At 55.1% G+C, this 13,904-nt stretch overlaps 1 protein-coding gene across 1 annotated transcript in view; it reads left to right on the top strand.

Moving 5' to 3' along the window:
* The first annotated feature begins 2,682 nt into the window (after positions 1-2,682).
* Positions 2,683-13,904, top strand: part of MIGA2 (mitoguardin 2) — a 35,012-nt gene continuing 23,790 nt past the window's right edge. Inside the window, exons 1-6 of the mRNA XM_039229685.1 lie at positions 2,683-2,733; positions 5,318-5,554; positions 6,446-6,656; positions 9,330-9,442; positions 10,617-10,734; positions 11,063-11,199. Coding sequence (XP_039085616.1) covers positions 5,459-5,554; positions 6,446-6,656; positions 9,330-9,442; positions 10,617-10,734; positions 11,063-11,199 — 675 coding nt within the window. The 5' untranslated portion in view covers positions 2,683-2,733; positions 5,318-5,458. The remainder of the gene's footprint in view (positions 2,734-5,317; positions 5,555-6,445; positions 6,657-9,329; positions 9,443-10,616; positions 10,735-11,062; positions 11,200-13,904) is intronic.

Here is a 13,904-nt window from a genome sequence, read left to right as displayed (position 1 = left end):
GCATCCATCTCTATCATCATCAATAGAGTTACATATTCATTCATTCAGTAACTCACATTGAGCAATAAAGCATTTATGCTACTTGTTAAAGATGGTAAGGAAGACTTTTGTCAAGGAAGACCACTGCAGTGTGGGTTTTGCAGTAGAGGAGGAAAATCAGGCTCCACTCTGACTACAATAGGGGGCAAGTGGAGATTTATAGCCAAAGAGCAGGGTGGGGGCCAGTGGCTGGAAAATGACTGAGGGGAAATGTCAAGGGGGCAGCTGGGTGGCTCAGGTGATTAAGCCCAACTCTTGGTTTCAACTCAGGTCATGATCTCATGGTGAGATCAAGCCCAGTGTTGAGCTCGGAGTAGGGCTCTGGGCTGACGCTGATGGGGCGGAGCCTGCTTGGGTTTGGCTCTCCCCCTGCCCCTTCCCCACTTCTTTTCTTTCTCTCTCCCCCCCAAAAAAAGAAAAAGAAACATCAAAGTCAGAGGGGTTCTCCCTGAAGGCAGGCCAAGATACTGAGAGTGGAGAATGAGGAATTTGTTTAAATATGCAGGGTGATCAGATATCACACATGGGCAATTCTTGCTAACACTGGACTCTACAAGGACATAGATGGAAGTCCAAGGTTGGCCTAGTTGAGCAGAGGGCCCAGAGGAGCGTGGCTCCGGTTTGGTCAAGGAGAAAGTCTTTGTCAGTGACACACTGTTCTAGGCACCAGGAATGGAACAGTAAGCAAAACAAGTAAATGAATATATCACAGGTCAGGCAATGAGTCCTGGGAGGAAAACACAACTGGGCAAAGCGGAGATGGGGGGGGGGGTGTTGCCTGGCTGGTTCAGTGGGTAGCTCATGTGAGTCTTGATCTAGGGTTTGTGAGTTTGAGCCCCATGTTGGGCACAGAGCCTACTAAAAATAATTAAGTAAGTTAATTAATAAAGGGGAGAGAGAGTGAGACAGTGGGCAGCAGTTATTACTTATACCTGTCCCCGTCTATACGCTTCATCTATTTATGGGTTTACGATTGGCTACAACAGTTTCCTTCATAGCAATGGCCCAAGCATCCTGAGACCATGCCACGTCCAGCACTGAGAACTTTTAAGTGAATGATCACCCGGAATGGTCATAACGGTTCGGAAACCATCCTTCTCATTTTAGGGGTGAAGAACGTGAGGTTGAAAAAAGTGAAGTGACTTGCACAAAGTCATGGGGACTGAGAGTGGCGGATTTAAACCAGAACCCAGGCATTCCAACTGTGGAGACCTCTCTTCTTTGCTCTGCTGCCCTCTTCCTTGGTTCTTTGGGTTTTTTTGGGGTTTTTTTGTTTGTTTTTGTTTTTATTTTATTTCTAGGAGAGAGAGAGAGAGTGAGAGAGAGAGAGACAGCGTGAGCAGGGGAGGGTCAGAGAGAGAGGGAATCACAGACTGAAACAGGCTCCAGACTCTGCGCTGGCAGTCAGCACAGAGCCCGACGCGGGGCTCGAACCCACAAACCGCGAGATCATGACCTAAGTGAAAGCCGGACGCTTAACCGACTAAGCCACCCAGGCGCCCCAACTTCCTTGGTTCTTTGGAAGCCAGGTTCTTTCTCTCTTGCCTCGGGGTCAAGGCCAGTGCTGGTCCTTCCTCTCCTCTCTACGCAGCTGAATTCTTGCTCATCCTTCAGGTCTGCATTTGGACACCTTTTTCTTTCAGGAATCTCTCCCCTCCGCCTGCAAGCCCAGGTGTCTCCTCAGTATCCCCTTTCCTGTGTTTCTCCTATCAGAGCAACTATCACACAGATTGTAATTAAGTATCTGCTTCCTGTGCACTCCCCGGAGGGCACCATGTATCTCGCCCATCACTGTACACCCAGACCCAGCCAAAAGGCTGGCACACAGATATATTAGTAGTCCAATGAATGAAGGAACGTGACATTACCGATAACTGTGTTTAAAAGTTTTAGATGCCTAGCTCCTCGGAGTTGTGCAACGTGCCGCACCGCTTTCTCCAAGATTCCCCAAAGCCTTGTGACTTGGGCAAGGCAGGGATCCCATCCCGGTTCACAGAGGGGGAAACCGCGTGAACTCCAGAGAGCTTAAATGGCAGAACCTGATTCCAACTCAAGTCAGCCAGAGTCCAAACCCAGTGTTTCGTGCGAGCAGGGCTGGGCGGCCAGAACGGAATCAACTTGACTTCACCTCTCAGGGAGGCAATGTCTGGTAGGGGAGACTTTCAGACAACTCCGTAAGAAAGTGGAGAGTGGCAAGTTTAGTTCAAGAGGTCGCTGTGGGATGTCAGAGGCGGTGGCGTTTGAAAATGGGCCCTTAAAAGGCGGGCAGAATTTGGGGACTGACAAGGGCAGAAAAAAAGCCCACTAGGGCTCAGACCGTTCGCAGGTTCCGCGCAGAAAGACCCTTAGAGGACCTGGTAACACCGCCTCAGCGTCTTTAAGAGTGGCTCCGCCCCACTCAGCCACAGCAGCCAATCGAATCCCGACGGCCAATGGTAAAGAGAGCACTTCCGCGCTTCAACCGCACTTAGGGGGCGGAGCAGAGGGCGAGAGAGGCGCGACCAGATCGATCACGTGACCCAGCCCATTGGCGAGAGGCGGGTTCCACACGGGGCGGTTCGGCGACGTTCATTGGTCAAAGAAAGGTTGGCCCCGCGTGGGGCCACGCCCCCCCCCCCCCCCCGGTGACCGCGAGGTTGGTTGCGCGGGCGCTGGGGAAGGAGACGCTGCCCTTCCGCAGCGATGGGATCCTGGGTGAGTGGCGGCTTTGGATGAGCCCGCTCGGCGGGCGTCGCGGCAGGGCCTGGGACGCAGGCTTGCAGCTGGCGGGAGTCGGGTCTGAGCAAAGGACTGGGTGGGAGCGCAGGTGTCCGGGCTCAGCCGGACTAGAAGGGCCCGGGTTGGAATGAGCAGGTACCCGGGCCGTGGGTGGCTCGAGAGGTGGAACGGAAGGTACCAGGTCAATGAGGAGATGCCCGGGCCTGGAACGTTGCAGGGGCGCAGGTACCCGAACCTGGACTGGGAAGGCAGGTGCGCCGGCCGCGGGTGTCGCCAGTGGGCATCTGGACCACCCTCTCGGGTATTCCGGGGCTCGGGAAAGAGGGGAAGGGTCCTGAACGGTGGCTGCGCAGGGTGATATCCGAGACGGAATGAGCCGATTCTGAAGAAGGGGATATTGCTGAGGTCCCGTGTGGGAGTGGCCAGTGCCTAGTGCCCAGGTTGGTCAGACTTGTAAGCTGCCTAAAGTGGAATGAACAGAGACTGGGCAGAGGGTGGCCCAGAGGAATGCCTGGGCCCGGGACATTGCTGGGGTCAAGGAGCAAAGGTGGGCTGTTCAGGCCAAAGTCATTAAGGGGGTTGCCCACTTCGAGAGAGGAGGTGCTGTTGCGCAAGATGTGGGCATTGAGGCTGAGGGTGTTGTAAGTGCAACAGTGAGGGTGGAATGAGGATGTTCTTGTCCAAGGTTATAGAGTGACTTGTCCAGGTAGGAATGGCATTGAAAACGTGCAGAGGGTGGGGAACATTGCTACAGGCTGTCATCATAGAGAAGAGGCTTCTCCGGGGTTGTGTCAGGGGGTTGAAAGGGGCACAGTTGAGCTGAGTCTGTGGATGCATCCCTGGAGCGAAGCAGGCTTGGGTTGTTATCACCTTGAACTTGAGACTCTTCCTCTCATTTAGGACAGCCGAGGCTGCTCTTGACTTTGCTGCAGGCAAATCAGGTCCCCCAGCCCTATGTCACTCCTGAAGCACGCATTCGGCCTCACCGTTGTCACTCCATGTCACTTCTCACTTGGGCCCCAAAATCCTTCAGGTGTGGCATGAAGAGAAAGGTGGCAGTTGTAGCGGACAGTGCAGGAGAAACACCATCACTTTGGGATCCCTTGCGGCTAAGGTCACATCCCAGCTTGGTCAGTTAGTGAGGTCAGTCAGGTCACTTGCCTCTCACAGCCTCAGTTTTCCCATCATAAGCAATGGGCATCTGTGAGTGACTAGACTCACAGGCCACCCACTTTCTGGGGAGCGCCTTTTCCAAGCCTGGCCTACGGTAGTAAGTGCTTGGGAAATAGTAGCTGCTGGTGTTCTGGTGTTTTCGGCTCCCCTGCTCCAAGGCCCCGGGCCCAGTTGGGAGAGGGGGGGATGAGAGGGCTGGCTCATGCTAATAACCCAGGCCCCTGACCACTGGAGGGTGCACTGCTCACTTTGCAGCCTCCTTGATCCTATGCTCTAGACTATGACTCTGCTCCTCCCCCCCCACCCCCGCACCCAGCCCAGCATTAGAGCTAGTCTGGGGAGATCATCCATCCTTCCCACTCACTGGGGCTACGCAGTTTCTTGTGCTGCTTCAGTGACTTTGGCCGCCATCCCAGGTCTATGGGGTCTGTCTTGGCCTGTGTATTCCTTCCGCTTGAGGTCCCAGGAGACCTTGAAGGCATCCTTGGTCTTTGTGGCGGCGGGTGGGAAGGGCTCCGAAGGATCTCGGACATCTGGCGAGGGGTGCTCAGGACGCTTATTCGCTGGCTGGGGATGGGGCGGTGTGCCCAGGGGGGGTCTCAGAAGGCCCCAGGGGAACGTTGCCCTGGTAGTTTGTGGTTCTGCTGGGATCTGCCATTTCCTGCTCCACATCAGACTCAGCTAAAGGGTTGTATTGAGCGCAGAGTCTAAAGTCCAGTAGATCTTGGACCAGGTCCACTTTACCCCATCCTAGCTGTGTGACCAGGAACTCCAGACTTAACCACTCCGAGCCTCACTTTCCTCATTGGAAATTGGCAAAGATGGGATGGGGCAGGGGGAGGGGAGGCTAACCACCATCTGCTTCACAGAATTGTAACGATTCAGTGAAACTAACCTAGTGAAGAGCTCAGCACAGAGTCCGTGTAGCGTCTGGTGGCTACTGTTATTTGAGGCAATGCCCTGCTTGTTCTACTACAGCCCCCCGGAAATAAAAACATTCTTGGCCTTGTGGCAGATGGAGAAGGTGTCGTGGTTCCCAGTCAGTGGCGTGGCCCTTTTGTGGCTTGAGAGTTTTGTTTGCCCAGTGGACCACGGGGTTTGAAAAGAAAGGCCCACGATCGAGGGTGACTGCCCGTCTCCCAGGCCCTGGGTCCATTCTTGGGCCAAGACGCCAGAGATGCTGTCTTCTGCTCCTAGGGCTCAGGGCGGGCGAGGGTTCGGCGGGGCATTTGGCTGCCTTTCTGTTGGCGGGTGCAGAAGATGGGGGCCTGATTCCAGCCCTGGCACTGCAGAGGGAGGCTCTGCTCCCACCTCATCCCTCTTAGGGGCATTTCGTTGGGCTCACGTGACCATATCATTGTGTCTCCCTTGGTCCTTTGTCTCCCAGCTCCGTGGAAGGACCCCCTGGTATGTGCATTTTTGTCTTGCTGAGGCGTGGACAGTGCCCGGGACCCAGCCAGCCGCCAGCTGAAGACGTTCTTGGAAGCTCTCGGCCCCGAGGGCTCTCGCCTGGGGTGCCAGTCCTGCCATGGCATTCCGGAGGACTGAGGGCATGTCCATGATCCAGGCCCTGGCCATGACAGTGGCTGAGATCCCTGTGTTCCTGTACACGACGTTTGGGCAGGTAGAGGTTGGGCTGGGCTGTGGTCCTGCCTTGACCCCTCTGGGCTCCAGAACACCGAGCCCCTCATCTCAGGGTCCCCAGCATTTGGGAAAGCTCGTCTGCTATTATTGCTGCCCCAGGTTTTGGGGGTCTCCTGTATCAGCAGAGCAAGAAGGACTAGGTTAGGAGAGAATGGGGCCCCGAGCCCTGTCTTCACCCTAGGGCTATGTGAGCACTTGACCTCAGTTTTTCAGTCCATCAACGGGGTCAGCAGTGCCCTCTCCGCCAACCTCAAATGTCTTTTGACATTTCCTAAAGCCCCGCTATGTGGGCTGCAGCTCCTGCCCCGCCCCCAAGGGGCCCCCAACTCAGTAGGCAGAAAGTGAGGAGTAGGGGATTGTACTGATGGGGCTGTTGGGTGGAGTGAATGTTATTGGCTTCAAGGAGTCGTTAAGAAACAGGGTCAGGAGACCTAGGTTCAATTTTCTGTCTCCCTGTCCCCTTGATCTTGTGTCTTAACCTGTGTGACCCTCACATTCTCACGTGGGAAATGACAGGCATTCAGGAAACGCAGGTAAAATCCTTAGTGCACAGTAGGGGCTCAGTCACTGCAGCTGTTAGGATCATGACCAGGGGAGTGAGGGACACGTACTGGACCCCGATGTGATCTCCTTGGCATTGTCATTTTGCCGTCCCCAGATCCCCCTCTTTATATCTCCGTGGTCCACGTTTCAGAAGTGCTGGCCAGGTCCCTCCTCCTGGGGTGGCTGCCACTCTATCATTCCTGGTCAGCAAACAGCCCCTGGGTGCCTAAGGCACCCTCTGCTCCTGGGGTGCTCCCCAGGGCAGCTCTGCCCTCTGCAGAGCTCTTCCAGGAAGATGTAGCCCCGCCGCCTCTCTCTCTTCCTGCAGTCTGCCTTCTCCCAGCTGCGGTTGACCCCAGGCCTGCGGAAGGTCCTTTTTGCCACAGCCCTGGGGACTGTCGCCCTGGCCCTGGCCGCCCACCAGCTAAAGAGGCGACGGCGGAGGAAGAAGCAGGCCGGCCCCGAGATGGGAGGCGCGCATCTGGGCACGGTGCCCCTCCCTATCCTCATGGCCAGGAAGGTGCCGTCGGTGAAGAAGGGTAGGTGTGAGGCAGTGGGGGAGGGCCTGACCTAGAGTCAAGTCCTGGCGGGGCCCCATGTTCACTGTCGGATCTTGGGCTCCTGATGTCCCGTCTGCAAGCTGAGTTCTGCTCCTCTGTGAAGCGGGGGTGGCGGTAGACCCTTCCCTGAGTCGTCTTAAGGATTTGGTGGGTGATTCGGCCAGATGGCCATGTCTTCTCAGTGGCGGTTGTTCTTAGTATCTGAGGACCCTTTGGGAGCACTCGGGTCCAGAGGGGGCTGGTGGCACACAGCCTGGGGAGGGAAGTCCTTGGTGCAGGGCCATGTGGTTTCTGAACCATATGGCGTTCTCCTCCTCCCCTCCTTTTTTAAAAGTTAGGGTTGACTCCACATATAGAAAGTTCACCCGTTTCAGTGTACGGTTTTGTTTGTTTTTTTAAGTTTATTTATTGATTTTGAGAGAGAGAGAATCCCAAGCAGGCCCTGTGATACTGGTGTGGAGCCTGAGGCAGGGATTCTGAACCAAGAGATTCATGAGCCGAAATCATCAAGCATCAGACGCTTAACCAGCTCAGCCACACAGGCGCCGCTTTAGCATACAGTCCTTTTTTTTTTTTTTTAATGTTTATTTATTTTTGAGAGAGACAGAGCACAAGTGGGGGTGGGACAGAGAAGAGGGAGGGAGACACAGAATCTGAAGCAGGCGCCAGGCTCCTAGCTGTCAGTACAGAGCCAGATGCGGGGCTCGAACTCACGAACCGTGAGATCATGACCTGAGCCAGAGTCAGACGCTTAACCAGCTGAGCCCCCCAGGTGCCCCTAGCATACAGTTCTTTGTGTAGTTTTGTGGAACGCCTGTAGACCTGTTCTCACTCCTGCCACGTCCCTGTGGTCAGCCCCTCTCCCCTACCCCCTGCCGCTGGTAGCCTCTGAACTGTTTTGTGCTGGTGTGGCTTTCAAAGCCCTTATGGCCCCTGTTTATCTTGTAACCCAGCAACCCAGCCTTTGCCATGGCTGAATGTCACACGGCCCGCTTCCCCAGGCAGGACGTTCTCACAGCCTCCCAACTCGGGAGAAACCTGGCTTAAGAAGCAAAAACTCCCCTGAGGTGAAAATGAATTTTAATTGTGAAGTTTCATCGCAAAAGGGAAGTTTTCCCTTTACAGCTGGAACAAGAAGTCTTTCGGTTAGTCTCGTTGGCGTTGGCCCCCAGGGCACCTGGAACCGTTTCCACACCAGCCACTCACTTGCCTATCCCGCCCCCCTCCCCCCTCCCGTCTCTTGTGTCTCTTGTGTCACCTTATTATCCCTCCCCTACTTTTCACACTTAAATTTTTTGCTTGGGGGGGCCTGGGTGGCTTAGTCGCTTCAGTGCTGGACTTCCAGGTTATGATCTCATGGCTTGTGAGTTTGAGCCCCACCTTGGGCTCTTTGCTAACAGTGCGGAGCCTGCTTGGGATTCTCTCCCTCTCTCTCTGCCCCTCCCCCACTCACTCACTCTCAAAATAGATAAACTTTTTAAAAAATCTATGAAAACATTTTTTGTGTGTGTATTAAAGTTTTTTTCTTAACGTTCATTTATTTTTGCGAGAAAGAGTGCAAGAGGGTGAGACACAGAATCTGTAGCAGGCTCCAGGCTCCGAGCTGCCAGCGCAGAGCCCGACGCGGGACTTATACTCACGAACTGCAAGATCATGACCTGAGCCAAAGTTGGATACTCAGGGGGGCCTGGGTGGCTCGGTCAGTCAAGTGTCCATCTTCAGCTCAGGTCATGATCTCGCAGTTTGTGAGTTCAAGCGCCGCATCAGGCTCAGTGCTGACAGCTCGGAGCCTGGAGCCTGCTTTGGATTCTGTCTCCTTTTCTCCCCTGCCCCCTTCACGCTTATCTCTCTCTCACAAAAATAAATAAACATTAAAAAAAAAAAAAAGTCGAACGCTCGACCCACTGAGCTGCCCAGCTGCCCCTTTTGTCTGTATTTTTATTTTTAAATGTTTTTTGTTTATTTCTAGGAGAGAGAGAGAGACAGCGTGAGCAGGGGAGGGTCAGAAAGAGAGGGAGACACAGAATCTGAAACAGGCTCCAGGCTCTGAGCTGTCAGTCAGCACAGAGCCTTATTTTGGGCTTGAACCCACTAACCGCGAGATCATGACCTAAGCGAATGTCGGTCGCTTAACCGACTAAGCCACCCAGGCGCCCCTCTTTTGTCTGTATTTTAAAAGCCATGGTCTTGGGGCACTTGAGCGTCCGGGCTCACTGCTATCAGCCTGTCAACACAGAGCCACTTCGGATCCTCTGTCCCCCTCTCTTTGCCCCTCCCCCACTTGTGCTTCTCCCTCCACCCCCCCCACCCCCAAAAAGTCATTGCCTCAAATTCTTCTTGGAAAGAGTAGAATTCCAGATCAGTTAGTCAGCAACACAGGGGAAACTGAGTGGGGAGTAGGTGGGGAAGTCGCCATCCTCATTCTCAGGCTTAACCCGGCACATCCCGGGCCTCTGGGCCGGGCCCTGCGCTGGGTGACAGGGACATACGGTGAACAGGACGACAAATGGAGGCGTAGCTGCACCGCCGTCCCCGGGGGCTGGGAGGACAAGGTCCCGGGTGAGGGAGAGGAGGGTTGCCTGGAGGTGGGAACAGCCTGTGCGAAGCCTTGGCTCGAAGCCTGCGTGACCCTTGCCTCCCTGTTGTTCACAGGCTACTCGAGCCGGAGGATGCAGAGCCCCAGTAGCAAGAGCAACGACACCCTGAGTGGCATCTCCTCCATCGAGCCCAGCAAGCACTCAGGCTCCTCCCACAGCCTGGCTTCGGTAACTACCTGGGGGAGGGCACGGAGGGGGGGTGGGGGTGTGGGGGCGGCTCTGGGCTCCGTCCCAGCACAGAATAGACTCTAGTTTCTGCCCTCAGGGAGCTTACAGACTGGTGGGAAGACAGGAGAAGAGATTTCATGCAGTCTCTTCATTCATTCATTCTCTTCATTCATTCATTCATTCATTCATTCACTCATCCATCCCTGCTGGCTTTCCAAAAAAAAATTTTTTTTTAAAGTTTATTTGTTTTTGAGAGAGACAGAGACAGAACACGAGTGGGTTAGGGGCAGAGAGAGAGGGCAGCCCAAGGCAGGCTCCCGGCCCCTGGCTGTCAGCACAGAGCTCGACGCGGGGCTTGAACTCACAAACCGCAAGATCGTGACCTGAGTTGAAGTCAGACACTTAATCGACTGAACCCCCCAGGCTCCCCATCCATGCGGGCTCTCAGAGGTTGTCACTGATCACTTACTGAGTGCCAGGCATCGGTGACAGAAAGGTGGATGGGTGCAGAAGAGAGGTTTGTGGTCTCATGGGGAAGATACTTGTCTATGAAAATTCATTCATTCATTCATCCATTCATTCATTCATCAGGCACCGAGCAGGCGTCTGTTTTATGCCAGGGCCACTGCTGAGGATACAGAGATCAGTGAGAGCAACACCGTATTTTTTCCTGGAGAGGGGCTCTGGGCTCATTTGCTCATCTCCTCACCCATCCATTCAGCAAGCTCTGAGCTGGGCTCTGCCTGGGGCCTAAGAGATAGCTCTTGGCCTGGAGGGGTTCACTTCCGGGCAGGGCAAGAATTGTGGCTAGTGTGGGCTCTGCCCTGCCCTGCGCGCGGTGGGTGCTCCCTCAGTCTTCCTGGTCCTCCCAGTACAGAGCCCCAGAGCAGGGGATGGACCCAGGGCGGCTTTTGTTGGAGGCTGCGGCCTCCTGGGCCGGGCATCGGCCTCCATTTCCTCCCACTTCATTTTGTGTAAGGCGCCATCAGGTGCTCAGAGTTGGGGGGGAGCGGGCCGTGCTGGGGGTTTGGCCGCTGTGCCAGGGGCTGGCTTCAGGGGTGGTCTCTGGAGAGGGTGTGTGACCTGATGAGGCCGCGGGGGGGTCTCGGGCCCTACAAAGATCCGGGAGGGCCTTACGCCTTGCCTTCGGGCCCCCGTGCCGCTTGGTGCCCAGATGGTAGCAGTGAACTCAAACAGCCCCACGGCTGCGTGCTCGGGACCGTGGGATGCCAGAGGGATGGAGGAGTCCGTGGCCACCAGTGACGGCAACGCGGAGAGTCTCTACATGCAAGGTAGGGGCCACGAGGCAGCCTCGGGGGCTCTCCCGGAGCAGCGTTGGGGGAAGCATGGCCTCGGGAGCCCAGGCCGGGCTCAGGACACTTTTCCGGGTGCTGTTTGGCAACCCCACTCCTGACGCCCAAACCCTCATTCGGTGGCGTTCAGCCGTCTCCGGGCCGGGAAGGGGCCTGGCTCACGCAGTCTTGCCCGGTTTTGTCCTTTGGGGGGGTCCTCCTGCCTCCTTGGTGTCCCGAGCCCCGTCCCCGGTGACCTGGGCACGGGGCCCACCTACTCTCCCCCAGCTGAGGTCGTTCTCTCCCTCCTCTTCCCGCCCGGGCTCAGGCATGGAGCTGTTCGAGGAGGCGCTGCAGAAGTGGGAGCAGGCACTGAGCGTGGGGCAGAGAGGGGACGGCAGCGGCACCCCCACGCCGGGGGACAGCCTGCGGAACCCCGAGACGGCTTCGGAGGTGCTGTCGGAGGTAGGTGGTCCTCTGCTGTGGCTTTCTGAGCTCCCGGCCGGGGAGAAGGTCGGGACAGAGATGCAGTGTGACAGCCTCGCCTTCTGCCGGGCAGTCACTGGTCCTGGACGAGAGTTTTCCCCTCCACCAGGATGTCTGTCCCGCCAGGTCACGTACTCAACGTGACGTGCCTGGCGCATGCCTGAAATCACTCAGTGCCCCGTGGTGATGCTCATGCCCCGGTCCCAGCTATGTGAGGAAAAGGTGCATTTTATGAAGGAAGTGAGGGAAAAATAGCCGCATTCACTTGAGAGGATCACATAGCCCGTGTCCCGTCTTTTCTTCATACGTGTATTTGGCACCGTCGGTCAGTATTTATTTCAGTGTCAGAAAAGGGAGAGTAAGAAAGTTAAAAATAAAAACTTTCTGGATGAAGTGTACCAAACACACGTCTTGGGGGGGATGTTTACTAAAGCAGTATCTTGTAACCGTTAAAACGCAGGGGAAAAAAAGGAATCTATCTACATGTCAAATCAATAGTAGTCCGGAGTAGGGGCACCGGGGTGGCTCAGTCGGTTAAGCGTCCGACTGTGGCTCGGGTCACGATCTTGCAGTTCGTGAGTTCAAGGCCCGCGTCGGGCTCCGTGCTGACAGCTCGGAGCCTGGAGCCTGCTTTGGATTCTGTGCCTCCCTCTCCCTCTGCTCCTTCCCCTGCTCACACTCTGTCCCTCTCTCTCAAAAATAAATAAACGTTAAAAAAAAAAAAAGAAAAAATGGTTTGGAGTACAAGGCAGACACTAAAAGGCTGATAGGCTGCTGTCTCCAAAATATGTCATTAAGTGAAAAAAGCAAGTTGTGGAATGTGTACAGTACGACCCGTGTGTGTCCATGTTCAAAAAGACACGTATCCAGGGGTACCTGGGTGGCTCAGTCGTTTAAGCACCCGACTCTTGGTTTTGGCTCAGGTCATGATCTCACGGTTTCATGGGTTCGAGCCCCACGTCGGGGTCCGTGTTGACATTGCGGAGCCTGTTTGTGATTCTCTCTCTCTCCCTCCCCCTTCCCGCCTCTCCCTCACTCGTGCTTTCTCTGTCTTTCTCAAAATAAAGAGATAAACTAAAAAAAATTTTATTTAAAAGACATACATCCATGCATACGTGTGCCAATGGGTAACTGCTGGCATGTACAGGGATTTGTACTTCCCTCTGGGTAGATAACTGAGGAAATCGTTAGCTGTGATCTGTGAGGAGTGGGTCTACAGAGAAAGATGGGAAAAGAGTTGCATTGCACTTTATTATTTGACTTTCCTGAATTCAAGCCATACTTACGGGCAGGGTTTGTATAGGTAGTTGGATTGTGGACTCTTTATTATTATTTTTAACGTTTGTTTTGAGAGAGAGTGAGCATGAGCAGGGGAGGGGGGGCACAGGGAGGGAGAGAGAGAATCCCAAGCAGGCTCCGGGCTTTCAGCGCAGAGCCTGACAAAGCCTCGAATTCATGAACCGTGAGATTGTGACCTGAGCCCAAATCAAGAGTCTAGACGCTTCACCGACCAAGCCACTCAGGTTCCCCGGGGACCATTTTTTAGTGTTTGTACTTTTCTGTATTAAAAAAAAAAAAAGCCCAACAACAAACCCATGAACTTCTGTCCTCTGCTGGAGCGAGGGCGGAGTGGGGGGCTCTTTGGGGAGCAGTCTGACAGTATCTGGAGGGTCTAGCCAGGAAACGGAATGAATTTTGGAGGTTCCAAAGGGAGGTTAACGCGGGGAATTGCCCAGGTTGCCCTGGTGGGGGAGGAGCTGAGAGCCTTAAGGCCGGAGGGGGTGCGCCCAGGGTCCAGAACCACGGAGGGGCCTTACCAGCAGGGGTCGCCCCAGGTTGGGGAGCGTGGGGCAGAGCTGCGGGGTGAGGCAGGCCTGCGTGGGGAGCTCCCCCGCCCGTTGCCCCACTCCGCGCTTCCGCCACCTGCGCCTTGGTTGCCTGTGAGCCAGTTGGCAGGGGCACCTGGGAAATAGTCTGCGGTACCAGGATGAGGCCATGCCTGGCACCAGCCGCAGGTGTGCCCTCTACCCCAGCTGGGGGTGCTGGCTCACGAAGGGAGGCTGCCACTTAGAAGGAACGGTGTACTTATATTCATGTGTTCATTGTATAAGGGCCTACAGAGGTCACATATTCCAGAACTTTCTTTTTCTTTTTTTTTTTTTTAATGTTTTTATTTATTTCTGAGAGAGAGAGAAACAGTGTGAGCAGGGGAGGGTCAGAGAGAGAAGGAGACACAGGATCGGAAGCAGGCTCCAGGCTCTGAGCTAGCCATCAGCACAGAGCCCGATGCAGGGCTCGAACCCACGAACTGCGTGATCACGACCTGAGCCAAAGTCAGAGGCTTAACCGACTGAGCCACCCACGTGTCCCAGAGATTCCAGAACTTTCTTGCAGTTCCTTTTCACCTAGCCCAGTCTCCCCTTTCTCACACCATCCTTCAATAATGTGAGAGGGATCCCTACGTGTCCCTTCAGAAAGTGATGACGTTTAAAATCGGGCCTCTCTGGGGCGCCTGGGTGGCTTAGTCGGTTAAGCGTCCGACTTTCGCTTAGGTCATGATCTCGCGGTTCGCGGGTTCGAGCCCCGCGTCGGGCTCTGTGCTGACTGCCAGCTCAGAGCCTGGAGCCTGTTTCAGTCTGTGACTCCCTCTCTCTCTGACCCTCCCCTGCTCATGCTGTCTCTCT

This window comes from Hyaena hyaena, unplaced genomic scaffold, assembly GCF_003009895.1.
Source record: "Hyaena hyaena isolate Hyena2069 unplaced genomic scaffold, ASM300989v1 scaffold_38, whole genome shotgun sequence".
NCBI lineage: Eukaryota > Metazoa > Chordata > Mammalia > Carnivora > Hyaenidae > Hyaena > Hyaena hyaena.
Note: the sequence above shows the minus strand (reverse complement) of the source record. Positions and strands in the feature narration are given on the sequence as shown.